This window comes from Lytechinus variegatus, chromosome 15 (assembly GCF_018143015.1).
Source record: "Lytechinus variegatus isolate NC3 chromosome 15, Lvar_3.0, whole genome shotgun sequence".
In the NCBI taxonomy this organism is placed as follows: Eukaryota; Metazoa; Echinodermata; class Echinoidea; order Temnopleuroida; family Toxopneustidae; genus Lytechinus; species Lytechinus variegatus.
In genome coordinates this window covers 23,320,722-23,348,615 of record NC_054754.1, presented here as the reverse complement: position 1 = coordinate 23,348,615, position 27,894 = coordinate 23,320,722, and the positions used below count along the sequence as shown (strand labels likewise).

The 27,894-nt window shown below is 36.2% G+C and overlaps 1 protein-coding gene across 1 annotated transcript in view; it reads right to left on the bottom strand.

Moving 5' to 3' along the window:
- Nucleotides 1-1,313: 1,313 nt before the first annotated feature.
- LOC121428355 (ER degradation-enhancing alpha-mannosidase-like protein 3) overlaps nucleotides 1,314-27,894 on the bottom strand; it is a 42,595-nt gene continuing 16,014 nt past the window's right edge. Inside the window, exons 7-20 of the mRNA XM_041624935.1 lie at nucleotides 26,367-26,472; nucleotides 25,375-25,472; nucleotides 23,101-23,226; nucleotides 22,321-22,404; nucleotides 19,455-19,538; nucleotides 16,463-16,587; nucleotides 14,908-15,085; nucleotides 13,485-13,663; nucleotides 12,632-12,767; nucleotides 11,547-11,628; nucleotides 10,036-10,148; nucleotides 8,539-8,658; nucleotides 6,548-6,773; nucleotides 1,314-4,798 (exon numbers count right to left, since the gene is read on the bottom strand). Coding sequence (XP_041480869.1) covers nucleotides 3,693-4,798; nucleotides 6,548-6,773; nucleotides 8,539-8,658; nucleotides 10,036-10,148; nucleotides 11,547-11,628; nucleotides 12,632-12,767; nucleotides 13,485-13,663; nucleotides 14,908-15,085; nucleotides 16,463-16,587; nucleotides 19,455-19,538; nucleotides 22,321-22,404; nucleotides 23,101-23,226; nucleotides 25,375-25,472; nucleotides 26,367-26,472 — 2,763 coding nt within the window. The 3' untranslated portion in view covers nucleotides 1,314-3,692. The remainder of the gene's footprint in view (nucleotides 4,799-6,547; nucleotides 6,774-8,538; nucleotides 8,659-10,035; nucleotides 10,149-11,546; nucleotides 11,629-12,631; nucleotides 12,768-13,484; nucleotides 13,664-14,907; nucleotides 15,086-16,462; nucleotides 16,588-19,454; nucleotides 19,539-22,320; nucleotides 22,405-23,100; nucleotides 23,227-25,374; nucleotides 25,473-26,366; nucleotides 26,473-27,894) is intronic.

Sequence of the window (27,894 nt, the reverse complement as noted above, 5' to 3'; positions counted from 1 at the left end):
TATTTATATATTCATTTTACAGTAAAAAAATTCATTTTATTTTATATATTTTTACATGTATTTTGATTTATTTATTCACGTTAGTATTCATTCATTTATTTTATAATATACATGCAAGTACCAACCTTCTTTCGTCAAAAAAAAATAATAAATCTCAATAAGAATAAGGAGACTAGTAAATTAAGAGGCTTTTATAGGAGGAAATTATAATTTGTTTAATAAATTTTCGGCATTACTCCTGTTTGTTTAATAAGGAGACTGTTTCCAGAAAATGTGTTGCCACCATTGTCATATTTCTAGAATACAATCATTTTCTGAGCTGGGCCCTTGAAATGTTTTTACTTAAAGATGCATGATATGAACACCCAAGCATTGATGAAAGATAATTGAAGAAACCTTTTTACACTCAGATTGTTTTGTTTTGTTTCATTTCACTGGACAAATAATATCTCCTGGTGTCATTTTTTCCCTCTCTCTCTCTTAAAAAAATAATAACAATAATAATTTTCCTACCCCCCCCCCTCCTCCCCCCTACCTCTTTAATACAGTATGCAAGCACAGATTCACATTTTACTCTTTAACTAGTCATATCATGTCTAGAGTAAAGACTAAATGCCAAACTCTCTGCCTGTGGTAGAGGCAGCAACAGTACATGTACATCTAGTCTGACTACGTCAGACTTTTCACTGTGCACATAGCAAATGCAAAAACTAAATATCTGGGCCTGCAGACTAACCTTATCCTACCTTTGTACAGACACAACTTTCTGTTTTGGATGACCCAACATTTCCATCTGTGACAATTGCTCATGTATATGTAGATATATCAATCATCACACACTTTAGGTTTGGACATGTGACACATTTATTTTCTCAGAATATCAGAACGAAAATCAGGGATATGTGTTTTATATCTGGCTTAAAGGTAAATGCTAGTATTGGTAATGATATCAAAATGAGTTTGTACAGAATCCAATGAAATGACCACCAAAGTGTCTGTTTGTATAAATAAAATGCATGTGCCAATGGATTCTGGAAGAACTGTGTAATTGCTGAGAAATCAGCAAATAAGCACAGGATTCGGGTAGAGCCTCGGGCCCGACGCTCTAAGCAATAATTATACATTGTCCCACGTGTGCTTATCTGTTGGGGATCTTCGGTGTGAACATTTTTCAGCGCAGATTTCAAGATTTCACAAAGTTCAGTTAATGTAACTGTACCAGATCTAGATCCTCGATGATATACTGACAATTAAGCATTGTTTTACAGACTTTCTCATGAAATTAGTGTTTACTGCAACTACTGAAATTTCTCTTTAAGGTGAGGCTTTTCCACAGAAGAACCCCATTGCAACTGTCACAGGAAATAGCTTTCCAGTATTTTTTATGGAAAGCACTTTTCTTTGTCCCTCTTTGTTTTACTCTCCTCATAGTTATCTACTATATAGTATCACTCCACTGAAATAAAACAATCTAATGAAATTAACAAGTACATCATGTATACACAACCATTCAAATAAATCAAAGAGTTGGAAATATCTATACTATAAATTAAAAATAAAACAATTTCATGCGAGCATCTATAACAAATACGTTCAGGTAAATTGAGTAAAATGGAATTAAAATGGAATAAATAAAATGACACAACATAATGTAAAAATATAGTATTTGATCTATACCCATGCACATAAAAATCATTATGATGCAATTCTGATGAAATTGAAAAGAAATGATTAAATTACGATCACAGTATATTCCATCTGCTTATATACAATATATATTCCACAACACAATTTAATAGTATATTCCATCGGCCCTGTAGCAGAAAGAGATAGAATCAATCTTACAACTGACTACTCAGTGTATGGATTGCAATATGCTATTGATATCACTTGTAAGATTGATGGTATCTTCATACAGGGCACACATTGTATGGCTTAAAACAATGTCATCAAACATACTGGCATATCAATATGAATGCTATTAATTCTGATCACAAATGATTCATAATAATTTGTATTCCCAAAGGACAGAATTAAAAATAAGAACTATGATTTCCTATTCCTATTTTCATCTCTTAAGTGCAGTCCACCATAGAATGTGAGAACAAGGGAGGTTGGGTAATGTTCAACGGATCAAAATTTCAATCCAATCTAAAAATCATTTAATACCAAAAAACTGTGGGTTTATTTCCCCATTCTTGTGTTTTGTTTTATCCCAATCTACAATCTATTGCGTACCAATAAAAACCTATCTACTTACAACCAGGAAATTGACTTGATCTCACAAAGGAATCTATTGAAATTGGTAGTGCTTGTATATCAGCCATTGCCCAAGCTGGAAGCCCATTTTCCTCTTCCGTCATAATTCATATGACCAATTAGCGATTGTTCACACAAGCACTTTGGGATGGTACAGTGAAATAAGTTTTAATCAAGTTTTGAGTGCAGATTTGCTATTAACTGATCAATGTTGTAGGAAACAAATTCCAACTTTCTGATGCAAGAAATAGATAACATTGCACAATTGCAATAAATTGCAACACTTAAATGATAGATTATGGGACACATAATTGGCTTGCAATTAATTGCACATTTCTTTTTCAATGACCCCTCGTGCTCAGAGGAGTGTTTGATCAATATTTTTACCCGACAAGTTGTCAGATCTGACAACTTTCCTTGATTTTGATTGGCTGAGAAGCATTGTCACTATGACAACTGTCGGATTAAACAGGATCTGCCGGATAAAATGTACGATAAGTCCTTTCATGAAACCCACCCCAGAAGATACAGAGGGATTCTGAGTCTCAAAATGAGGGGGTGTTTCGCGAAGCTACCTATAAGTTGCACAAAAATTTTGCACGACTTCAAAATGTTCTCACTGGTAGCATGCTAAATGAGATGCCGAACTTCCTCTAAACAAAATCAAATTCTGACATATCACAAACATTGCATCTGAATGCTTGTTCAACAACAAAAGGTTGAACTTACAAAGATCGTCTTGAAGCTCCAGCTGATGGGAAACAATATGGTGAAGAATCTGACTAAGCAACAAGCAGCATGTTCCTGTCTTGCCTAAAATTGTGTGCAACCCTAACATACTCCTTCATGAAACCCATCATGGGTCCCGCAACACAAAGGTTAGCGATTAATCGTACGTTTGATTTCAATAATTAATCACACCTCACAGTAAATGCAATTAATTGTGAAAAAAAGTTCTACGAAGACAGCTAAGCTTTGTCATTTCTAACTGCAAATTACATAACACATTCATCAAAACCTCTCATTCTTAATTGGGCTATATCCAATTCTTCTAATACCTTTTTTAATGACATATCATATTCTAATGAGGCAAATCCTATTGTAGCTTTTAAACCAATGTATGTGTATGTCATAATAGTGAGCACCGTTTCCACCCCCCCCCCCATGTCATTCACTCAATCTAATATGAAATGATGCATGTATCTTGCAGTTTTAACGAGTCTATCACTAACATATAGCCACTATATCATTAAACCTGCAGAAATGGGTTGCACACAGAACCCTCGTAATACATAGAGAGAATACTTGGCAAATGCATCACATGAGTGAACATCTTCTTAAGACTCGATACGCTGGCAATGCACAATAATACTTCCATATGATGGAAGATAAAGGAATTCTTTAGGTAAGTTTTAAAGCTCATCTCTGGATGGTTATTCTGGGTTTTCGGCTTGACGAGTCCTGTCAACATTGTCCTGATCTGTTTCCACTTGTTGCTGCCTTTCATTGTGCTGTTGCAGCGACTCTTGCGCAGCCTCCGGAGACTGCGAATCAACGGTGATTCCATCTACAGCTGCTGCCTCGTCCCCTTCATGAAGGGACTGCTGTGATATATGGCTGCCACTTTGTGCATTGTCTGAGGTGGTTCCCGATTTGGAAGAGGCACCAGCATTTGAGTTGTCCCTATCAACTTCCCCTACCATGATGCCGTCGCTTGACGGCTTAGTTCTACTTATATCTTGGTTTGATTTTAATGGCGACCCTGACGGTGCTATATGTTGGTTATCACCCATATTGTGTATAGGGTTAGCCTCATCATATTGCAACCTGACATTTTCATATTTGACATAATCTTGCACTATTCGCTCGATGGTCTCCTTGGGGACATTACCGATGGCATCCAACAAATCGGTGTTGACTTGGAAGTTGTTGTAGGAGTCTATCTTGTGCTTGAAGGCACTGTCTGCTCTCTTGGCCTGCAGGGTCTTTCCGTCCTCTGTCTCCAAGTACTGCTTCCAGACCGTGTCGAAGGCCACCTGCAACTGGCTTGGGGATGCGCTGGACTCAAAGATGGCCCCGTTGCCACTTTGCTCTACCCGCACTCGGAACTCCCCATTCACGTTCTCGTACTCTTTCATGATCTTCTCCAACTTGGCATTCACTACCTCTTTGAAGTCCTCGCCAAGACCTTCCACGTTCTGCAGCTGGGACACCAACTTGTTGATATCGCTCTTGGTCAGGGTAAAGTGGGTGATCTCCTGGAGGTAATTGGAGAGCTGCTGCTTGGTATCCACCGGCTGGTCAGCTGACCCAGACTGACTAACTCCTTGGTCGATAACGTTCGCAATGTTAGTTGCACGACACTCGTACTCCTCATCACCATCCTCATCATAGGTCTCATCATCAAGGTCGATGAACTGGGTTTGCTCCTCTAAAGCGATTGGAGACACCTGGACACCCTCCACTTTTGCCCTGATCTGGAATGGGGAGCTACTTGGGTCTTTGTTATGATAGTGGCCCCAGATTTCATTCAGTTCACCTGCATGGATGCAAAAAAAGGATGGAAAATAATAAAACATACAAATCAATAAACAATAGAGCAATCTTATCCATTTCATTTCACCCGTTCATTTTAAAAGTCAATAAGGTAAAAGACTTGATTTTCATTTTACAAAAAAGGGAATGAAAATAGAATAAGTCTGATGAAAAAAAATGCACACTGAATCCAGTTCTGGCTACAGTACGGTAATATAGTTCATAGAAAAGCAGAAATTAAATTTTAACCCTATATAGCCCGGGGGGGGGGGCCTAAAAGGCCCCCCTCGACATTTTTCGCGATAATTTCTGAATGCAAAAAAATAATACGCTGAAATTTCATGAGTTTTTTCTTTCACATCTCCCGCACATTTTGAGACCGTTTGCGAAAATCGGGGGTACACTTGCAGAGATATAGCACATAATCGTGACCAATGTCACTGAAAATGGCAATTTCCATTGACTTTTGTGTGTACAATGTATGAGTTTTACAAGAAGTGTTGTCAGATGAATGTTTTTTTTTCTGTTTTTCCTCACATAACTTTCCTATTGGGCTCTCACCAACTATTCTAGATTTAAAAAAACAATAAAAAATAGAGATTTCAAAACAAAGAAATACATGATAAATTAAAAACAAAGAAATACATAAGAATTTGGAAACACAGAAGGAAACAAGAATATTATCGAGAAAAATTAGCATATGCGCATAATTAATTACTAGTATATTCTAATAATTATACAATTTCAATACAGTTGAGTGAGCTGTCTTTTAGATTGCATGACTGGCTACTAACATGCTTCATTCCATTGCATTTTCTAAAAAAATGGATGGAAAACTACAAAAAATGAAAATTCCTTGAAAAAATTTGAATATTCGCATAATTAATTAGATAAATAAAAAATGATAATAAAAATCACAAATTTGACAACGCATTCTTGTAAAATACATAATGAGACACCCACACACCAAATTTGGTCGCAATCGGTCGATAAACGGCCTATGGGCTATGCAATTTCAAAATAGCCCGGGCTATATAGGGTTAAGTCTTCAGTTTCCACGTACCTTCAGCCTGGGATCAGCAAATTGTAATCTACATGTATATGTATTTCCCCACAAATCTCAAGATAAACCAACTTCAATGTCAAGACCATCAAAATACTTTGCAAAAATGTTTCTCATATTCAATGAAAGTTGGTGCTGGTGTTGTCACAACATCAGCACAACACCATACTTGAAATGAGGCTGGTGTTGAGATTAACCTCCCAAAATATGACATATTTTCAGCAGCTTGAGTTGAACTAAGCGCCATTTTCCCATTCAGCAACACTGACCCCAAGGGATTGAGAAAATCGTACTTTCAAGATCAGTTTTAGTGTTGGTCTTTGCGGTGTCAAGCTCACAAACAGGATAAAACATCATAACAAAATTTTATGAGAGCAAATTATTAGAGATTTATACATTTTAATGAGCAATAACATTTATTCTATCAGATTATAGAGTTAATTTTAGCCTTCACAATCTAAATGAGATTTTTCTCCCCGCTTTTCCTATCATCAGGGCTTCTGCATGAAGTTGCAATGATCGAAAAGCATGATGTCATGAATTATTAATGATGCGATCTGTATCACACATCTGAACCCAGCTCATTGGGAAAGCTCAGTTCAGCAGCCGTTTTTTACACTTTCAACATCAACACCAACACTGAACTTGAAATCACCCAATGTCCTGAGAGAATCTGTCACGGGTACTTACTAAGAGTCTTGGCCTTGTCCAGGAGCAGCACCTCCACCACTCCATGTTCCTGGATAGCGTCCAGGAGAAGCTTGCCTTCCTTGGAGAACAGGAACACCATGGGGATGTTGACGTCGTCTGTCCCGTCACCGGACATGGCGAACATGGACGACGTGTCGCTGCTGGTGTCGGCGACGTTGTCGATGACGATGCCGCCGTGGGCGCCAAACTTCTGCAGGTTCCTTGCCTGGATGGCAATATTAGCGCAGGGACAAAAAAAGAGACGTGCAGGATATATTAGAAGACTGATGCTTCGACTCAGATATACCAATTGAATATGTGCTTGACATTTACTCCAGCAACAATTGCTCCACATTAAAGCAAAACTAACCTACCTCTATAGCCTAATCCCAATTCTCAAATTATTCACATCGAAAACCTACATCCTAACCCCTGCATTAACCTTATGTCATTTGAGAAGTTGTTGTGAAAGTTGCAATTGTTGGAGGAGTAAATGGACATGTTATTCAGTCATCATTCACCATTTTAAGATGATAAAATAATCTTTCTGAATTGCTAGTGTAACAAAAACATGAAGGTGCCAAATAATTTTCTTTTGAATTTTCAATAGTGTAGATAATGGGTATAACTTATGCTTTCTATAAAAAACAAGCCATTTATTCCACTCAATCTTTAATATCTCTTTCAAAAGTAGTCATGCAATGAAAACATGTAATAACAATAAATTAACTCTGATAAAGTGGAATTTTTTTCAATGAAGTTTGCCACTATCACCTGATTTTGATTCAATTTATATCCACCAACATGCATTGACATCATAATGCTACCACCTAAGAATGTAAGACCATTGACTTCTATTCGATGGTGATCTGCAGCTCGCGGATCTCCAACAACTCCGTTTATACATATTGCATAGCACCCTGAGGGAGGGTACTATGATATCATATACCGTATTTTCTGGTGTATAAACCGCGCCTTTTTTCCCGCTTTATAATCTTGAAATATCGGGTGCGGTTTATACACAGAAACAACAGAAGTTCGTCGGAAATTTTTTTGTCGGTAGTACTATTGGATTTGAACCAACAATTATATAGAATATTTAATGTATAATTATTTGTTGGTTACTAAAAATAGGGAGTATATTTTGCGAAGTTTTCTTTGAAAAATATTCTTTGTAAAGATTGGTTTATATTATTTAACTACGATTGTTTTGTGATGAAAAATTTTTTTTTCAACTAAAATTGCATGGGAAATGCTCTTCAATAGGCATGTAATGGTAATTGATCGTAATCGGTAATTAAAAAGGCAATAAACAATGTCCTTTATTCTTTATTTCTCTTATTTTTCTCTCAATTTAAAAAAAAATCCCTTTTTATACCATAATTTTGATATCAAAAAAATGCCATTTTATGGTCACCTTTTCCTTAAAAAAAACCCTGTTTTTTTTATGAAAAGTTATTTTTTTACACCTAAAAAGTGCATTGAAAATGCTTTACAATAGGCATGTAATCGTAATCGATCGTTATCGTAATCAGTTAGAAAATAGGCAATAAAAAATGTCCTCTATTCATTTTTTCCCCTCACTTTCTCTCAACATTTTTGTTTTCTTTTTCCATTTTTAGACTATTAGTTTTTTATATAATAGTGCCATTTCATGGTCTTATTTTTTATTCTACAAAGAAATAATTTATATTCTTTGAAAAATAAAGTTAAAGAATAAAGTAACCATTTTTTTAGTACAAAAATTAGTAATATATCTTTTGGTCTGTCAAAATTTGTTAGAAAGATTTGCTCATCCAAATAAATACCACACTTGGTTTGCCAAATTTTTTTTTAGAGCCTCCCGATTTTGGGGGTGCGGTTAATACACGGCCGCGGTTTATATTCCGAAAAATACGGTACAAAAGGTCCACTATTTAGAAGAAAAGATATAAAGATATGAAGACTGTTGCCAATTTGAGGATGTAAAGGTTAAAAGGGTGAGAACTGACCTTATCAACAAACATGCATTCTCCCCTTGACATGATGATTATCTTGCCCTGCATAAGATGACCGTTAGTGATACCGCTGCATGCTGTGAATGGATCCGCTACGACCAGCTCCCCCACGGCCTGAACAAGATGTTTTGATATACATACATGTACATGTGTCATCATACCGCATGCAGTTCAAAGTTAATTCAGTAAAATTAATTCAAGAAGTCATACAAGTGGAATGCCTCTGGCAGTCTCGCCTGCACTATGTGATTTGATATAGCAGCAGTGCTGACTTTGAAAAAGATAATATTACCATTGAATAATTATTGACAAAAGAAAGCATTCATACAATAATAAAATATGTCCATTGACCCAAAAAGTCATTTGACAATGATCATGTGATTTTAGATGTGTGCAAAACAATCATTTATACTTGATTAACCTTAGTGAACTAGAGATCCCTAAACTTTCTAAGTTATGATGCCAACTCAACAAATACCCCTGACATGACAAAAGGTCATTGACCCTCAATGACCTTTGACCTTGGTCATGTGACCTGAAACCCGCACTGGATGTTCAGTGATACTCTATTACTCTTAAGTCAAAGTTTCACAAACTAGCTCCATAAAAAAAAGTTACCATGGAAATTTAACAAAATTGACCCTAGTCATTTGACCTCAAACCCGGGCAGGATGTTCAGTAATACTTCATTACCCTTAAATGTAGAAGTTTCATGAACTAGGTCCATATACTTCCGAAGTTATGACATTTCAAAAACTTAATCTTAGGTTAAGATTTCGATATTGATTCCCCAACATGGTCTAAGTCAATTGACCCTAAATGACCTCTGACCTTGGTCATGTCAACTGAAACCAAGGCAGGATGTTCAGTAATACTTGATTACCCTTTTGTCCAAGTTTAATGACCTATGTCCATATACTTTTTATGACGTTATTTCAAAAACGTAACCTTAGGTTACGATTTGATGTTGACCCCGCCTCCGTCGCTGCCACTGTTGGAAAAGCGGCGCCTATAGTCTTGCTCTACTATGCAGGCGAGAAAAAATTGCAATTCACTCCACCATAGCTATTCAATAATTTCTTTCATAAGTTTACAATTTTATCAAATGTGTGTGCTTAAAACATATAAAGTTAGGTCTACTTTGATTAAAAAAAAATAGTCTTAAAAAACACAGTTTCAATAAAGGGCTTGGCATAACTTGTTTCAATGATTTATGCATAAATTAAGGAAAAAAGAAAAGAACAATAAAAGGAGAAAAAAATTATTAAAAAAAAGAAAATAGAAAAAAAAGAAAAAGAAATATAGAAAAGAAGTAAAAAAGAAATAATAAAATAAAAAGGGAGAGTGAGGTAATAACGGAACAAATAAGAGAAAGAAAGAAGATAGAAATAAAATAGAGAAAGCAATAGAAAACTAAAAAAAGAACAATAATGGGAAATGACAAATAAAGGAAGGAAATAAAAGAGAAAATAGAAAGAGTGATTAACTTACAGCAAAATTTTCATTTAGATCCATTCCAAACTGAGCAGGTCCTGCTGCCAGCACCATGTTCTTTAGTATATTAGGTGACATAATCTGAACAACACGAGGATGGTTCTCTGCAACTAAGAAATAACAAAATAAAACGTGTGATTACAAAATACTTTTCATTGTTAAATTAAAGCCTATCTTTAGTTTTGGTAAATCCCTCCAAAAATTACATGTCACTCTTCCAGGGGGGTGTTCCACAAAGATTTATGGGGTGTTGCAAGAAACTTGCGCTAAACTGCAAGTCAATTTTCGATCCATAAATCAATCATATGTCTTGCAGTTAATTGCAAATTAGTGATTGATTGCTAATTTGCTCCTTGAAACAAGAAGTTTAAGCTGATTTGCTACAGCTCACGTTGATCTATCGGTTGTAAAATTTCAACAGAATATTTGCAATTGATCGCAAATATTTTCTTGCAACACCCCCTTAGCATAGTAGGTGACATAATCTGAACAACACGAGTTGTACTTGCTCTTGGCATGATCTGACCGATGGGGTCATGCGTTCTATAACGCATGCAAGTAGATATTCAAGTGCACACTTAAAATCTTCGTGAAACACCCCTCTGTTCATTACTAGATTATATTAATGCATGCCCCAAAAACGGGAGTAAAGGATATAAACTAAAAATCTGTTTCATTAGATAATTTACCCATTTCACACAAGAATTTAATTCAAAAAAAAAAAAAAGAATTTAATTCAGTCAGGGTCCTGTAATAGCAATTATTGAAGAACATTTTTCACAATCGATTGCATTGTCTTTCAATGTACAATGAATTGCTAACCTTTGTTATGGGTCCCAGGTGCCCGATCAACATAAAATATCTGCGTACTTTCGTCTTTTTTTTTATAAAAAACACCACATATTACATGGAATGGGCTGAAAATTAAGGATATAATATTTGTCAGTAGCTTACCAAAATCCACTTGTAAAATATGTAAAGTGAGTTAAATGTTTGATGAAAAAAGGGTGCCAAGAATATGCTGTTTACTAGGGTCCAGGAAGTAGGAGAGAAATTTGCCTCCATATTCCTTTGCGATATTTAGACCGTTTTTGATGAATTCTTGCCATATGGTTTTCATTTTTGAAGCATCACAGTCACATAGCACTGTGCGCTGCCTGCACGCGATGTCAACCCCAAAGTTAGAAATATTATCTACATCTTGAAAACATTGCTTGATTTAATAAATATCCTGACAGCAAACTTTCATTTGGGAAAAATCTGAAACCTATCAACCTGATGCATATGATGTCATAGTCCCATAGTGCCCTCCCTCAGAGGATATAGGAAACGTGCATGAACAGAGTTGTCAGAGATGCGCCAGCTGCATATCACCAATGCATGCAAGGCGACGGCTTCAGCCTCTAAACTGGTGGTGCAATGACATCAATGCATTAGGTCTATATTGGAGAGTGCTATCAGTGGCTCCAACAGCAGAAATATTTTGAAACATTTTCCCTGCATCGTACCTTCTGCTTGTTGGCTCTTCGAAAGTTCTATCATCTCCTGCATGAAGAGGGCGCCCTGCTCAGCGGCCTGAGTCGTAACAGCCTGTAATGTAAATAAAGGAGATGGGATGGATAGATAGCATTTTGTGGTGGTCTAAATTTGGTGAACCCCGCCAGAAAATGAACATTAAGTGTTCAAGGTCTGCCATGTTTTAGTTTTTTAATTGTGAGGTCAGGTGATATAATATCAAGTTCAATAAAGTTTGTTTCTCAGGCCTTGCCTAACATTCTGGGGCCCGTAACACAAAACTTAGTAATGATTATTGAACATTTTTCTACGATTGATTCCATTAACTACATTGTACAATCAATCGTAAAATCAAGCTTATGATCAATCACTAACCTTTGTGTTACGGTACCCTGGTGTTATTGTCTACATTCAACATTCATACTGTACATGCATTTTGTGGAGAGGTTCACTAACTTTTGAGCACAACTGTACATCATTGATACTATAAGCTTCAAACAGTAATCAGATATTACAATGGATTATACTTTCCACTTGCTTCAGAGCTACATCCAGTTCAGAAACCAATCTGTAATCATTCATTTGCCAATTATATATCACCATGTCAGTGCAAGAATGCTTGAGGCAAAACCCTTTCGTGCAAATCATCTGTGGAGAAAGACCCTTATGCAATGCATTTACGATCCAAATGCAAAAAAATAGAGAATAAGCTTATCTGACAGAGCAATTCTTCTTCATACTGTAAAACTTTGAGTTGTGAAGTTGCATAAAAGAAAAAATACAGCAGTTTTGATGACACCTCTTTTTCGGATGTCTTAAAACTGTCACCGGGACTGAACAGAGAGCACATCTCTTGCTTGAGTGAACCCTTACATCAGAACCTTGTTTTCTCTATATCTTTTTTTCATATCTCACTGTATTTACTCTGTATTCAATCTAAGTAATTGCAAGAGATATTGTTGATAACAATCTGACAAGATGTATCATTTTAAAGCTTAGGAAGTGCTTTTCCAAGGTCATTGTTTGGCTTTGGGGTAGCTGGTCAAATGTGACTAACACTATCAATCCAGAGACTTACATTGGTGGCAGTATGCATGAGCTGAACACGTCCATCTTTCATCGTCAGTAGTCGAATACCCATCTTATTAAGCTGCTGCATGTGATCAGGGTTCCCTGGGACAAACTCGGCAGCTTTGAGACGGGGTGCATTAGAACTGCGTTCAAACAAAACGATAAGGTTTGAAAACTCACGATAATCATAATACGGTGCATTCAAACCACATTCAAAGTTAACAAAGATATACATGTAAGGTTTCAAAATTTATGGTAAATCGAATACGCTGCATTAGAACTGCATTCTAACAAAGATGTAAGATGTCAAAGCTCAGAATAATCACAGTATGATAGATCAAACTGCATTCAAGAAAAGACATGTTTCAAAACTCATGAATATCATAGCACAAAGAGTCATAGATCCTCAAATTAAATGCAATTTAACTTAGAGTACAAATCACTGACTCCCTCAGTTGGCAGACCGAGGACAATTTGCAGAAAGTACAACGCAATTTTGAACAAATCAGAAGTGCACGTTGTGGACTTGTGTTTGATATTTGTGTAAGTCGAATCTGAATGATGATGATGATGGGTTCTTTTATAGTGCCGGTTTCCACATCAGCTGGGTGATCAGCGCTTGCTCAAAAATAGGGAATATCTCACAAATTTCAATGTCTTCAAACATGCTTAAAATCATCATTCAGTTCAAAAACTGTCCTAGTAACGCTACAATTGAGTTATCTTGCGATAATGTTAAAGTGGGAAACAGAAAGGTCTTTAGATAGGACTAAAAAATTGATTGGGTCTAAATACATCTGAATACATCTCTTTCTGCAACAGATCCCAGTGATCTCATATTGGCAAAGTCAGGGACTTACACAGATGAGCTTGGCTGCTGACTGCTAGGGCATTGGGATTTCTGGACATTTTTTGCCTTTTTGAGAGGATCCCTGAGAGCTTGAGCGTAGGTGCTGCCACCTGGAAAGAGGTACTTGTGGTTAGCGCAGGATCGGTCGAGCACCACTGAAGTAGTCACACCTTCATCCATCTCCGAGGTCTGCAAAAGGAGTAAGAAAACATTAAACATTATGTGGAGCGTTGTGGCCCAGTGGATTAGTCTCCCGACTTTGAAACAGAGGGTCGTGGGTTCGAATCCCAGCCATGGCGTAATTTCCTTCGGCAAGAAATCTGTCCACATTGTGCTGCACTCGACCCAGGTGAGGTAAATCGGTACCTGGCAGGAATTTATTTTACACCGCGCTGTAAAAGGATGCGGGACTAAAGCCAAGGTAATAATATCCAATGAAGCGCGAAGGGACGCATTTGGCAGTGATATGCGCTATATAAGCATGTTGGTATTATTGTTATTATTAAAGACAAAACCAAAGATAATCTAATTCATGTTGTCTTCTATCTCTCTCTCTCTCTCTCTCTCCCTTATTTTCTGTTGCTATCTCTAATATTAGGGAGACTTAGAATGATTAAACGAGAAAGGCGTATCGGTCGACTGATCATGTGTGTCAACATAGTCGTCTGTGTATGTTTACTGCGGATACAAATATTTTAGATTTCACTCAACTTGTACGTGCGTCCACATGAAACAGCATAACTAGCGGGCCATGACACTCCTGGGCCCCATCGCATAAAAAAATACTATTATAACAACTTTGCCAACCGATGGAATTTTCATGAAATCCTTGATTTTTGATTGGCTAATGAGCATTGTTGCCATGGTAGATATCATCAGATAGTGAAGTTACCGTAGAAGCTACTTTCACAAAACAGGGTCCAGGATAGAACTCCACATATCGTCGCACGCACCACGAACCGTCCTCTCTGCGCACTTCGATGCGAAAGTTAAACGCACTGTATCTATTCCATGAACCGTCCTCTCTGTTACGTTGCCCACTGTGGCGTAAATAATTAACTTCAAGAAAATATAAAGATAGGGGATGAAACTTTGGAACCTGAACTTTTCAACGAAGACACTGGTAAATAATTTGCTCTCCTTGTAGGTGCACTTATTGCTGGTTTAAAAAAAACTTTTCTTTAAATGCGTTTTCTGCAAAAGTAACTTTCGCATCGAAGTGCGCAGAGAGGACGGTTCGTGTTGCGTGCGACAATATGTCCAGCTACTATATTCCATGATAATAATATTAATGATATTAATACTATGTCCATTTATATAACGCTATTACGATGTTCATAAACTCAACTGCATTTGATACATGGTATCATACTATTATCATTGTCTCAACCATCACATTCTGTCTTCATCTCACAATCGAAACAAAAACTCACCACATTGAAATGTAGACTGGCATTGGACTGGTCGGACTTGAATTTTGACAGGGAGAGAGGGAGGAGGTGGGCTTCCGTTGTGAAGAGATAGTTGTCCACGTTGATGGTCAGGTCTTCGGGTTCCGCAAAGAGCAGGTAGAGGTATTTGAAAGTCTCGGCCAGCACAAAGGAATCCATCCTGAAACAGAATGAAATGGCAATAACTGAATAAACCAATTACGACCGTTGTGGCCTTGGTGGTTCGGGCTCGCCTTCGAAACCGAGGGTCGTTGGTTCAACATCTTCATTCACTTGCCATGTGATAATCATTGTCGCGAGCCATATCAATGAACTTTGAAGTATTGTTATATTCACTGAAATTATACATGTATGTCCCCCATCAGGACCGCGTCTTACAATGATTTGGGGTTGATCCGATTAACCACAACTTCAGAAAGCCAGCAACGCCAACATATAAAATGCACATTTGTCTCAAAATATTTTCTAGATATGTTTTGTATTCATACCTTTATTTATTTTTTAAATTTTGTATGCTTCTCCATCTTTACACAAAGGACATTTTGCAAGTTTCCTGTAGAAAAAATTATGACATGGATGGATTTCCATACAGGTGAGGTTGTTTGGATCAATCATAACTCTTACAAAGAGTTACGATTGATCCGATCAATTGCAACTATGGACGGCCAGCAACGTCACTATGTATTATGCATGTTTGTTCAAAATATTTTCTAGCTATGATGTATATTCATGCATTAAATGTTTTCTTAAAAATTTCACTGTGCTTCTCTTTGTTCACAAAGGACATGGTGCGAATTTTCTGTGGAAATATTTATGACACTGATGGATTTCCATAGTTACGATTGATTGGATCAATCGTATCTCTTTGTAAGAACAATCGTATCTCTTTGTAAGATAGAGGCCCTGGTATCTGCTTCTCTTCCCGTAATCTCCATGGTGGTATGGTGGTGGGTGGTCCCCTCTTCACAATCATGAAGTTTATTTGCAACAAAGAATATCCATAATTGATGCTTTGGTTAAACAAGTGCAACGCCTCTGGCAGTCTCACCTGCATCATGCAAGTCAATATAGCAGCAGTGCTGACTTTGAAAACTACTATAAAATAATTATTCACAAAAAACACCACTCATACATGTATAATGATCCAATACTACGTTCATTGATATTTGACCATGATCATGTGACCAAAAAATTGTCACAGAGATACTTGATTACCCCTATATCCACATTTTATACCCTTTGTCTATTAACTTTGAAAGTTATGACAGCAATCTAATAATTACCTCTAAAATGGCCAAAGTTCATGACTTTTGACTTTGGTCATCTGACCTGAAACTCAAGCAGGATGTTCAGTAATACTTGCTTAACCTTATGGCCAAGTTTCATGAATTAGATCCATATACTTTTTAAGTTATGATGTCATTTAAAAACTTAACCTTCAGTTAAGATTTGGTGTTGACGCTGCCGCTGTCGGAAAAGTGGCATCTATAATCTCACTCTGCTTTGCAGGCGAGACAAAAAACACAAATAATCATACCTATCTTCATGACTGCCTGTCCGTACATCCTTGATACCTGCGAACCCACAGTGGACACGGGCATGATTCTGCAGAGCTTCGATGATCTTCTCCCCAACCTCGAGGTAGTAGGGATCGCTCGTCGCCTGGGGAGAAACATGCAGAATGTAACCTTAAGGGAAACCTAGTCTATAACACCTAATGAACATTTGACTTTTTACCTGTTTCCCTGTACATGTATAGGGAGAACTTTTCACATTTTCTTTTTTTTCCACAAAACTGTTAAAAATCAAACAAAGGTTAGAATCTATATTATCCAGTTCACTACATCACCTCTTTCTCTTACAGAGCTGCTTCTGAATTTAAGAGAATCCCTTTATATGTCCATAATGTAACCACTTTCAATTCTTTCAAGAGTACCTGTTTGAAATATATCTGCGCCAATTGAAATGTAGCCATTGATTTGTACAGGGGGAGGGGAAGCATTGATTATAGGATTTTTTTTTTCAAAAAAGTTACTTGTATTATTTTTTTAAAGATCAATTCTAGTCAATACATTATGGTAATCATAGTCATTGTTCAAGTAATCTGGCTCCACAGAAGAACAGCAGCAATATATTATTGCAGCTGAATATGGACTACCAGCCATGTTTTACTTTTTATCCTTTCCATTCTTATTGTTTTTCCAACTTTGACCTTCCTCATTTCATGTTTATAAGTATTTTGTATTTGTTATTATATACATGTATAAGAAAATAAAACAAACCTTTATTTATTGAGGTTTAACAACAAATTTGTCTGCTTGAGGGAATGGTCTATAATTGTTGTTTATCTTCAATGCATTCATTTCATTGATTCCTTATCGAGCGGGCCTCTGTTAGATCTTCGTTGGAAACCATATTCTTATACTTGCTATCAGAGCTTCTTTTCCTATAGATAGAGGTCCACTCGTTAGAGCATCCATTTTATTTCACTGTTTTACACTTCTGATCTGATATTTGTATTGTCATTGTTAATACTGATCGTACATTATTTCTGCACATGTTTTAATTGTGATTTTGTATTCATTGTACTTCGTCACAAGATTGCAATGTATAACAGCCTCTGTGCTGATTGTTTTTATCCTGTTTAAATGTATTCAAATCAATAAATAAATAAACAAATAAATAAATAATAACTAAACACTAGCACCACAATGTGTCATACAAGTGTCTAAATATCAATCTGTCAAAATATTTTAAATGGCAGGATATGTTTTCTTAATGTTATTGATAAAATCTCTGGATGAATAACAAAGTGAATGCAGTAATTAAAAAAATGTTGAGTACTTCACCAGGAAAAAAATTCTGTACTATTTTCTGACAGATAAGTAGGTTCTTTGACTTGCAAATGGTGTGAACGAGTAAAATATAGTGTACTTTTAAATGCTGGTACAGGTGTATTCAAAAAAATTATTTTTTTTGTATTTTGCCTGGAATCAAAGAAAAAAAATTTTTCTTAAAGATTAGAGTCTAGACCAGTTTTGTCAATACTTCTTGATCTAAATCTGTATGTGTAGTTGAAAAGTGGACAGTAAATTGAGAAGTGAATTCGAACAATCCAATGATTGTGTTGCACTCATTTGCACTCATAGCCAGGACAATGCACATGCATGTAGATGGAAAGGCAGATGATGCAATAAATGCACCTACGAGTCGGTCAGACTCATCAACTTAAAAGAAAAATGTCAGAGCATATCATCATGCTAACAAAACCCAATCTAAAGACCAAAACCATACGTGTACGCTAATACACCCCTGATGTAGACAAGTTCAACTTTTTTCAAAAGAAAAGTCCCTGGACTGGACGAAGGTGCAGGCCTCAGTCAGTTTTTTTTTTTAAGGTTGGACAAGGAAATCCTTGCATATGACTCCATATCAAAACATGACCCAAGAAAATGTTCTGACAATTTGACCAAGAGTGAATGAAGGCCCCCATATACCAACCTAGTCACATCTTTTTACACAAATATTCCTCAAGCAGGAGGCGCTAAAAAATAGCTGAGCGCCCTCTCGCGATGAGAGGACCCCTAAACCCCCACCGATCAATTTATAAGCCTACTCGAACTTGTGTTGACACTCAATCATTTCTATTTCCAAGACACAAACTACATACAAATACAGGGCACAGCAATGGGTACCCCAGTAGCTCCCTCTTATGCCAATATACTTATGGCTGAGAGAGAGAAAAAGAAATCCTAGAACCTATAAGCAATATGACAGGAAATCTTGGCAAAGGTACATAGACAACATATAATTCATCTGGACAGGTACTCTGCAAAAAACCTCTACTAAATTCAGACCAGCCTGAAACAATCAAGCGCATATTTGAATCATCTCCCACAAGCAGTAATCTTCTAGATGTAACTCTCTACAATGAAAATGGTTCAATACAGACAGCACTACACTTCAACCTCACCAACATGCATGCCTACCTCCTCCCATCATGTCATCCCAAACATGCATTCACTTATTTTATCATATTACAACCTTTTAATATTGTGATGTGCCTTCTTCCGCTTCAGCTCTATAATTACTGTGAAATATCTCGCTTTCTTCCTCTCCCCCTTGCACCGGGGAAGAACAGCTTGGCTATTCATAGCCAATCTGAAACAGGTTTCTCCCCAAGATATAATTTTGTATTACATTCATTGTTAAATTTAATTATTGCATATAATCATTTGATCATGTGATGCATATTTTGTTTTTACTTAATTACCAAAATATTTAGTTGCTTTTATACACTTTACCCTTGATTATTTGTTATGTTTTAGGTGTTTTACACAAGCGTTTTGTATCATTTGTTTTTGCTCTTTATGGAGAAAGCTCCAATAAGGCTCTACTGCCTTTTAAAGCTGTCTACTCATGTTACGAAATCAATTTTTGTAGATGTATTTTAAATCTAACAATGGAATAAATGCTTATATGTATATATCAATACACTTTTTTCAAGGGGAGCCTTTGTATAAACTTACCTTGTACAACATATAAGTGCTCTCGATAAACTCTGGTCGCAACGGATGCTGCCCCCAGTATACGTCATACTGCGGAGTGAATGCCTACAAGAATGAGGACAGAGACAGAATTTAGATTTAACCCATTCGTCAGAGGTCATCCGAACTGTTGTATCACATATATGACAGAGCAAACCCATTTCAGAGATAATCAACTTCAAAGTTTACTACAATTTCCACACTTTGTTCCCCAGCATTACAACATTTTCATTGCTAGAAAAATACATGGTTGGAAAGACCAAGACAATTGCTTGGCATTGGTACAGTGTACATGTTTCTCCATTTTTACACAAAACCAAGAATCAGAGGGAATATCACAAAAAAGCTTCATGCTTGTAATTTCGGTTTGAGCGGTTTAGATTTTCCCTGCACAAAAAAGTTATAGTGGAAAAATCTAAAAATAGATTTTTTAAAACCAAAATTGACTTATGCGACGGTTTGGATGAACGCTGACGAATCGTTTAATGATTGTTTGGACAGTGGAAAAGGTATCGAGTGTGGACACCATAATCATGCTAAACAGACAGTGACAAAGATCCTAGTAATTTGAAAAAGTCAATTTACACAAAAAATCTTTATCCCTACTTTCTAAGGCCCGTATTCTGAAGTCGGGTTTAATCAAAACTCTGGTTTTAAGTTGTGGTTTAACTATGGAAAGCCAGTTGTGACATAAATCTCTAACAGTAGAGGTTCAATTATCAGCTCATTTGACTCCCAAAACATTACTAACTGCCTGATAAGAATAAGTATGACAGTTGTCTTCACCATTAAAGAATTAGTAAAGAGCACAGTAAACATGAGAAGCATTCACTGTAAAAGTTTAGAAACACTTAGCTTCCCATAATTTTAGCACAGAGCTAGACAATGGTCTAAGTAAAACCCGAATTCAGAATACAGGCCTACGTCTTCCTGACCCAAACCTCTTTTCTCTTCTATTACTCTTTTAACCAACCTTTTCTTTTTTCTGTCTTATCTCCTTATGCCCATCTCTATGCTCTACGCCATCTCCTCTTTTCTAACTCTTTCTATTCATGCAATGTGCCTTAATAATGTAATGATTATAATTTATATTTATAATCCTATTTACAATGTATACTTTTTGTTTCAACAATTTATTTCCTCGTATTATCAAAAGTTATTATTTTGCACTTTTGTGTATGCGATGTCATGTACATGTATGTAATTCAGGTATCATTTTGTTTATTATAATATTCATATCCTTTTGAATTGTACATGTTTTCATTCAGCCTTTGGCTGCAATATTTTAATATACAATTTATGAATTGAATTAAACTGAATTGTAACCTTAATCTCAGAATGATAACGAGTCATACATGTAATACAATGTACAAGCCTGGGCTCTGTGACACAAAGATTAGCAATCATCGCTAAATGGACGGACCAATCAATATCAATGTTACATGCGCAAGAAGGTCAAATTGTCTAATGGTCTAAGTAAAAACCCGAATTCAGAATACAGGCCTACGTCTTCCTGACCCAACCCTCTTTTCTCTTCTATTACTCTTTTAACCAACCTTTTCTTTTTTCTGTCTTATCTCCTTATGCCCATCTCTATGCTCTACGCCATCTCCTCTTTTCTAACTCTTTCTATTCATGCAATGTGCCTTAATAATGTAATGATTATAATTTATATTTATAATCCTATTTACAATGTATACTTTTTGTTTCAACAATTTATTTCCTCGTATTATCAAAAGTTATTATTTTGCACTTTTGTGTATGCGATGTCATGTACATGTATGTAATTCAGGTATCATTTTGTTTATTATAATATTCATATCCTTTTGAATTGTACATGTTTTCATTCAGCCTTTGGCTGCAATATTTTAATATACAATTTATGAATTGAATTAAACTGAATTGTAACCTTAATCTCAGAATGATAACGAGTCATACATGTAATACAATGTACAAGCCTGGGCTCTGTGACACAAAGATTAGCAATCATCGCTAAATGGACGGACCAATCAATATCAATGTTACATGCGCAAGAAGGTCAAATTCTGACCAAGAACCAATCAGAAATGTTCTTTCATGTTTACTATTCATCAATAAGCTTTGTGCTCTGGCAATCTTTTTGAACAGTATTAGTTATTGGCACTTTGACACTCATCCAGACTTTCTCATTCTTTCTTTTCTTGTGCGCCTCAGCATAGAATATTTCTAGATAGATGGCGTTATATAAATGCCCTATTATTATTATAATTATCATCATTATTATTAACCACATGTATAAGAAAGTCCACCTAGCCAAATAGTGGGTGCGTCCTGGTCTAGTGGTTCTGACTCTCGCCTTTGAAACAGGGGGTCGTGTGTTCGATTCGTAGCCATGGCGTATTTTCCTTCAGCAAGAAATTTATCCACACTGTACTGCAATCGACACAGGTGAGGTGAATGGGTACCCGGCAGGAGTAATTCCCTGCATGCACTGAGCGCCGGTGATGGTAGCTCGAGCTAAAGCCGGGGTAATAATAGCAGCGCTTTCTATCCTCTGGCAAAAAGTGCCTTATAAATCCAGCTATTATTATTATTATAAAAAATGAGACGCCATCTGAAATACATATTCGTTCAAACGGTAGGTTATAGCAATGATTTTCATGTTCTTTAAATCAGAGGCTCACCGTAGATACACTTGTGTTGCCATAATAGAGAGCTGTAAGGCCTCTTCATATGTGCTATTAAAGCGAAGGAACTCAGATGGACTCTAATTAAATTCACACTGCCGACCCATCTTATAAAACGAATGATGCACAGGTTTGATACACTTTAACACCTGCACATTAATTGTGTAAAAATATATCCTCACCTCTGGAAGAAAGTTATGCCTCTGTGTAACCTGATAAAGCATCTCGTGCGTTTCTATGGCTGGCTCAATATCACCAAATAAAACCTGAAGAGAGGAAAATCAACACATAAAATGTGATTATCTACAGCAAAGCAAAAACAAATACGAAGAAAGCAGTGGATTAGGTGTACTACCAGAGCAACCCAAAATTAAATTTGTTCACTAGCAGGTACATGTACTAGGTTTGAAGACAGATATTTTTCTTCATTTTTCATGTGCCTTTTTAGAACTTCCCATTTTTTTTTTAATTGCTCTTCTCTTTTTTCAATTGCTCTTCTCATGGCCTTTATACTTACCCCACTCTCCCTACATGGATAATTAAAATAATTATTGAACAAGTATTGAAATAAATGAATAATTTCAGATGAATGAAAGTGTAAAATAAATGAATGGAAACAATTAATTTATTGTTCATTTATATGAATAAATGAGTATAAATCAAATCTGTTTCTGTTCATGGTAACTCCCATAGGAACTCGGCAGGACAGCATTTTTGCTGGTAAATGCCAAGCTGGTATATATAACCAATTACCTTGGAAATTATACGTCTAGTTTAATCAGTCATACCGGGTGACCTTATGGATGACAGATATTAATCTCATGCCTTTTTTGCTTAAAGTGAAGACAATGGCAGAGTTGGGATTCAAACTCAAAACCTCGCAATTATGAGTCCAATGCTCTAACCACTGGACCACACAGGAATAAAGTACTTTGGTGAAAGCATAATAATATTTAAATTACCTGAAGACCTGGCCAGAATGCAAGGAGGGCATCCATAAAGTTCCTTGACCTTGCATGCGGTCTGTGCATCTGGACATCCATAAGGAGGGGGCCATCACTAATATAACGTTGTATAGCTTCATAATGCTGTAATATCAATGCAAAATAACAGTATATGTGCAATATGTGAAAGTGGTCTGGTGGGTGTTCCATAAAGCTGTTCGTAAGATAAGGGGGACTATGAGATCGACTGGTGATCCTTTCTTTTGGTAAATGGTATACACCATTGACGTTGCCGATGTTAGTGCGTAAAAAATGTTCACCAGCCATTCTTAAAGTCGCTCTTAACTTACGAACAGCTTTATGAAATGGCTCGCTGGTCTCTTGGTTCTCAATAAATGCATTTAAAAGAGTGCCTTACATGTAGGGTTCAAATCCCAGCCATGACTTTTTTCCTTTAGCAAGAAATTTATCCACATTCCGCGGCACACAACCAAGGTGAATAGAATAGTTCTACATACAGTCATTGCTACTAATAAACAATAAATGCCAATCATTTTTCCAATGTCAAACTGAAACCACAATCGCTGCGGATACCACCTATAAATTGGTTTCATGACATTTGCTCTAGCTACTATTGCTCCACTGCTAATTCCATTCACCAAAAGAATTACCAACTTTAACCCTGGATTTAACACTATACCCTATCCTAAACCCAGCCCGAAACCTAACATAACACTATTGCAACCCTAACCCTATATCTTGGACATAAATAGGGCCCAGAGTAATTGTCGGTGGAGAAAGTGTTGTGTCACCTATAAATTAAGCATAGATTGCTGCATACATCAAAGATACTACAAGGGGAAGATCGGACAGTACATAGACCGCATAATGAAACGCTTGGGAAGAGCGCCCCACAGCGTTGAGTAATGACCTTTTTTTACCTTTGCGTATCGCGAGATGGTCGTGTATAAAACATGAGAGAAATGGTGAAGGGTTGAAGGGATATACTATTTTTTACATTTCAAAAAAAATCTTATTCAATTTTTTCCCCCTTACATTTGAGATGAATATATTTCAGATGTTTCTTGGTAAGAAAATGTGGAAATATTTTCACGAGCCACCCTTGAGCCCTCTCCAAACTCCTCTCTCTCATTTTCCCTATATGTTTTATACACAATCGCGTGCCGATATGCGAAGGTTTGGTACTTATTCAACGCTGTTGGGCGCCCTTCCCCATAAGCATTTATCGAGCATTTCAAAAAATCGCCGAAGTGTCCGATCTTCCCCTTGTAGTATCTTTGCATACATTGAGTATGAAGCTTTGTATGAATAAGTGTTTTTATCACACAGTCCTGAGTTCACACCTTTGAAAGTTTTGACATCGCAGTTTATTTGTAATTTTCAAATAAATCATGTACTCACACCAGATGGGCTACAGGTTCATTTAACAGAGCAGAGCTTACTATTTTAACTTATAATGGAAAAGAGATATTGCCTATAAAACTACTGGATTGCAGAGCTTCAAGGTTAAAGGGATGGTCCTGGCTGAGAGTGTTTATAGCTTAATAAATAGAGTAGAATTCACTGAGCAAAGTGCCAAAAATTTCATCAAAATCAGATAACAAATAAGTTATTTAATTTCAAAGTTTAGCAATATTTTGTGAAAACAGTTGTCATAAATATTCATTAGGTGGGTTGATGATGTCACATCCCCACTTGTTCCTTTGTATTTTATCATATAAAATTAGGTTTATTCAATTTTTTTCCTCCAAGAACTAGAAAAATTGGATTGACAACTGATTTAGTGCATTAGATCCATGTATTTATTGCTGCAACTAAGGGGGACAAATTATTTACACAAGTATGAAATAATTTTAAAAATATGGTTTTATGTAATAACATAAGAAAACGGAAAGTGGAGATATGACATCATCAGCCCACCTAATGAATATTCATGACAGCTGTTTTCACAAAATATTGCTAAACTTTAAACTTCAATAACTTTATTATTTGATATCCAATTTTGATGAAATTTTCAGAATTTTGCTCAGTGAATTCTACTCTATGTATTAAGATATAAATATTTTCAGCCCGGTCCATCCTTTTAATTATAACAGGCTTGAAATTGTGAGAGCAGCCTGGGGAGCATGACATGAAACAAATTCACTAACAATTTGGCTCTTAGCCAATCAGATGCATAGTTGGTAAAATCACAGACTATTTGAGCCATGAAATGCTCACCTGAATGTATAGATCTACAGCATGCATGGGAAAATTTAGAATGGAACTTACTGTATTGAATTTGTCAAGATATGAGTCATCCCCAAGAAGAATGTATCCTTTCAACAAATATTCATAGTAAGAGTCGATGCCCGCACCAACTCCACTTTCTAAAAAGAGCAAATAGAGAAAGAAAAAAAAGAAATACACATCAAACTGTCAAATTCCACTTTCTTTTTTAATGTTTTGCAAACAATGACATTATGACATGCTCAAGTGCTACTGTGGAATATATATGGTATGTCAAATAAAGAAAGAAATTTGGATATTATTTATGTTTTTAAAGATAAATACCAGGGGCCCGTTGCAGAAAGAGTTGCAATCAATCGCAACTCTAAAAATCATGCGCAAGTCCCGAATGCGCGTTGTTGATTGGTTGAAAATCAAGTTGCGCATGATTTGTAGAGTTGCAATTGATTGCAACTCTTTCTGCAACGGGCCCCAGTTGTGGTAACAATCTCAAAATGAGTTTAAACAGAATCCAATCCAATTACCACCCAAGTGTTTGTATATGTATAATTGAAAAATATATGCCAAATGGCTCTGGAAGAAAATGCGTAATTGCTGAGAAATTAGCAAAACACAGCCAACTCGTCCACTCACCACATGGTCTACCTCCATTTAGTCTAACGCCATTCCTTCCATCAACATTTTGTCTAAAAACCATTTGGTTCAATCATCACTTCGTCTAATCATCATTTTGTCTATTACCATTTTGTCTAATAACCAGTTGGCCTTATACCCATTTTATTTTCATTCATTTTGAAAATTTAACACTTTAGTTTAATTACACCACATGGTGGACGAAATGGCTAATGGACCAACTGGTTATTAGACAGAACGGCATTAGACTAAATGAAAGTAGACCATGTGGTGAGTAGATGAACTGATGGTAGACCAAATGGTAGTAGACGAGTTGGCAATTGGACATACTGGCATTAGACGAAATGAAAATAAACCCAAAGCACACACCCCATGGTGTGGGAGCACCATCCTGACCCTACCTCTCCTAACCCAGTCTCCTGTATGAATATTGATGACAGTCCCAACCAGGTTACTCGTACGCTGCCTCTTAGACCACAGGGTCTGCATTACACTCCTGGCCTTCTCCTACGCAAAAAAAGAAGAGTGAGAAGGTCAAGGTAGTCGCCAGCACAGACTCATATTTGACACTTAAAGGTCAAGTCCACCTCAGAAAAATGTTGATTTAAATCAATAGAGAAAAATCAAACTAGCATAACACTGAAAATATCATCAAAATCGGATGTAAAATAAAAAAGTTATGACATTACAAAGTTTCGCTTAATTTTGACAAAATAGTTATATGAACGAGCCAGTTACATCCGAATGAGAGAGTCGATGATGTCACTCACTCACTATTTCTTTTGTTTTTTATTGTTTGAATTATACAAAATTTCAATTTTTAAGAATTTGATGATTAGGACCTCCTTGCCTGAAGTACAAAATGTGAAAATAATGAAATTCCACGTGTTCAGGGAGGAATGAACCTTCATTTCACATGACAATGATGAGATAATCAAAATATTTCATATTTCATATAATAAAATACAAAAGAAATAGTGAGTGATGTCATCAGTTCCCTCATTTGCATACTGACCAAAATGTGCATATAACTGTTTTGTGAAATGAAGCGAAACTTTAAAATGTCATAATTTTCTTATTTTACATCCGATTTTGATGAAATTTTCAGTGTTATGCTTGTTGAATTTTCCTTTTTATTCAAATCAAGTTTTTGTTTGGGTGGACTTGTCCTTTAAAGGAGAATGAAACCTTTGGATCAAGAGTGCTTGTGTGAAAACAGAAAAATCAAAGAAACAGATCAACGAAAGTTTGAGAAAATCAGACAAATAATGAGAAAGTTATGAGCATTTGAATATTACGATCACTGATGATATGGTGATCTTCATCATATTGGCAATGTGACAAAGATGTGTGATGTCACTTGTGAACAACTATCCCATTACTTAAATATATATTTTACTTAAACTGCCTCTTTTCTCACATCTATCAGTAGATCATGTATTCTTTCTATAGGAGAGCATGTATTACAGATTTTTAAAGAATACATCATGGATAAAGACTTTGTATCAACATAAGAAAAAAGCAAAAAGAGACATTTTGAGAGTATTTTATAGTCCATCAAAGGGAAAGTTGTTCACATGGGACATCACACATCCTTGTCGCATTGCCAAAGGGAGGATCTCCATGGCATTAGTGATTGCAATATTCAATAGCTCATAACTTTCTCATTATTTCTCCGATTTTTCTCAAACTTTCTTTGTTTTTTGATTTTTCTGTTTTAACACAAGCCTACTTGTTCCAAAGATTTCATTCCCCTTTAAACCGATTATACCATGTCTGGAGTGAAGAAGCTTTCTGTCTGGTAGAGGCAGCCACTTTACATGGTGGATCTAGTCTCACTACTTCAGACTCTACATTATACACTATGAGAATTGTGAAAACCACGGGTCTGTGTCTATAGACTAGGTGAAAGGCAGGTTGCAGGAGAAA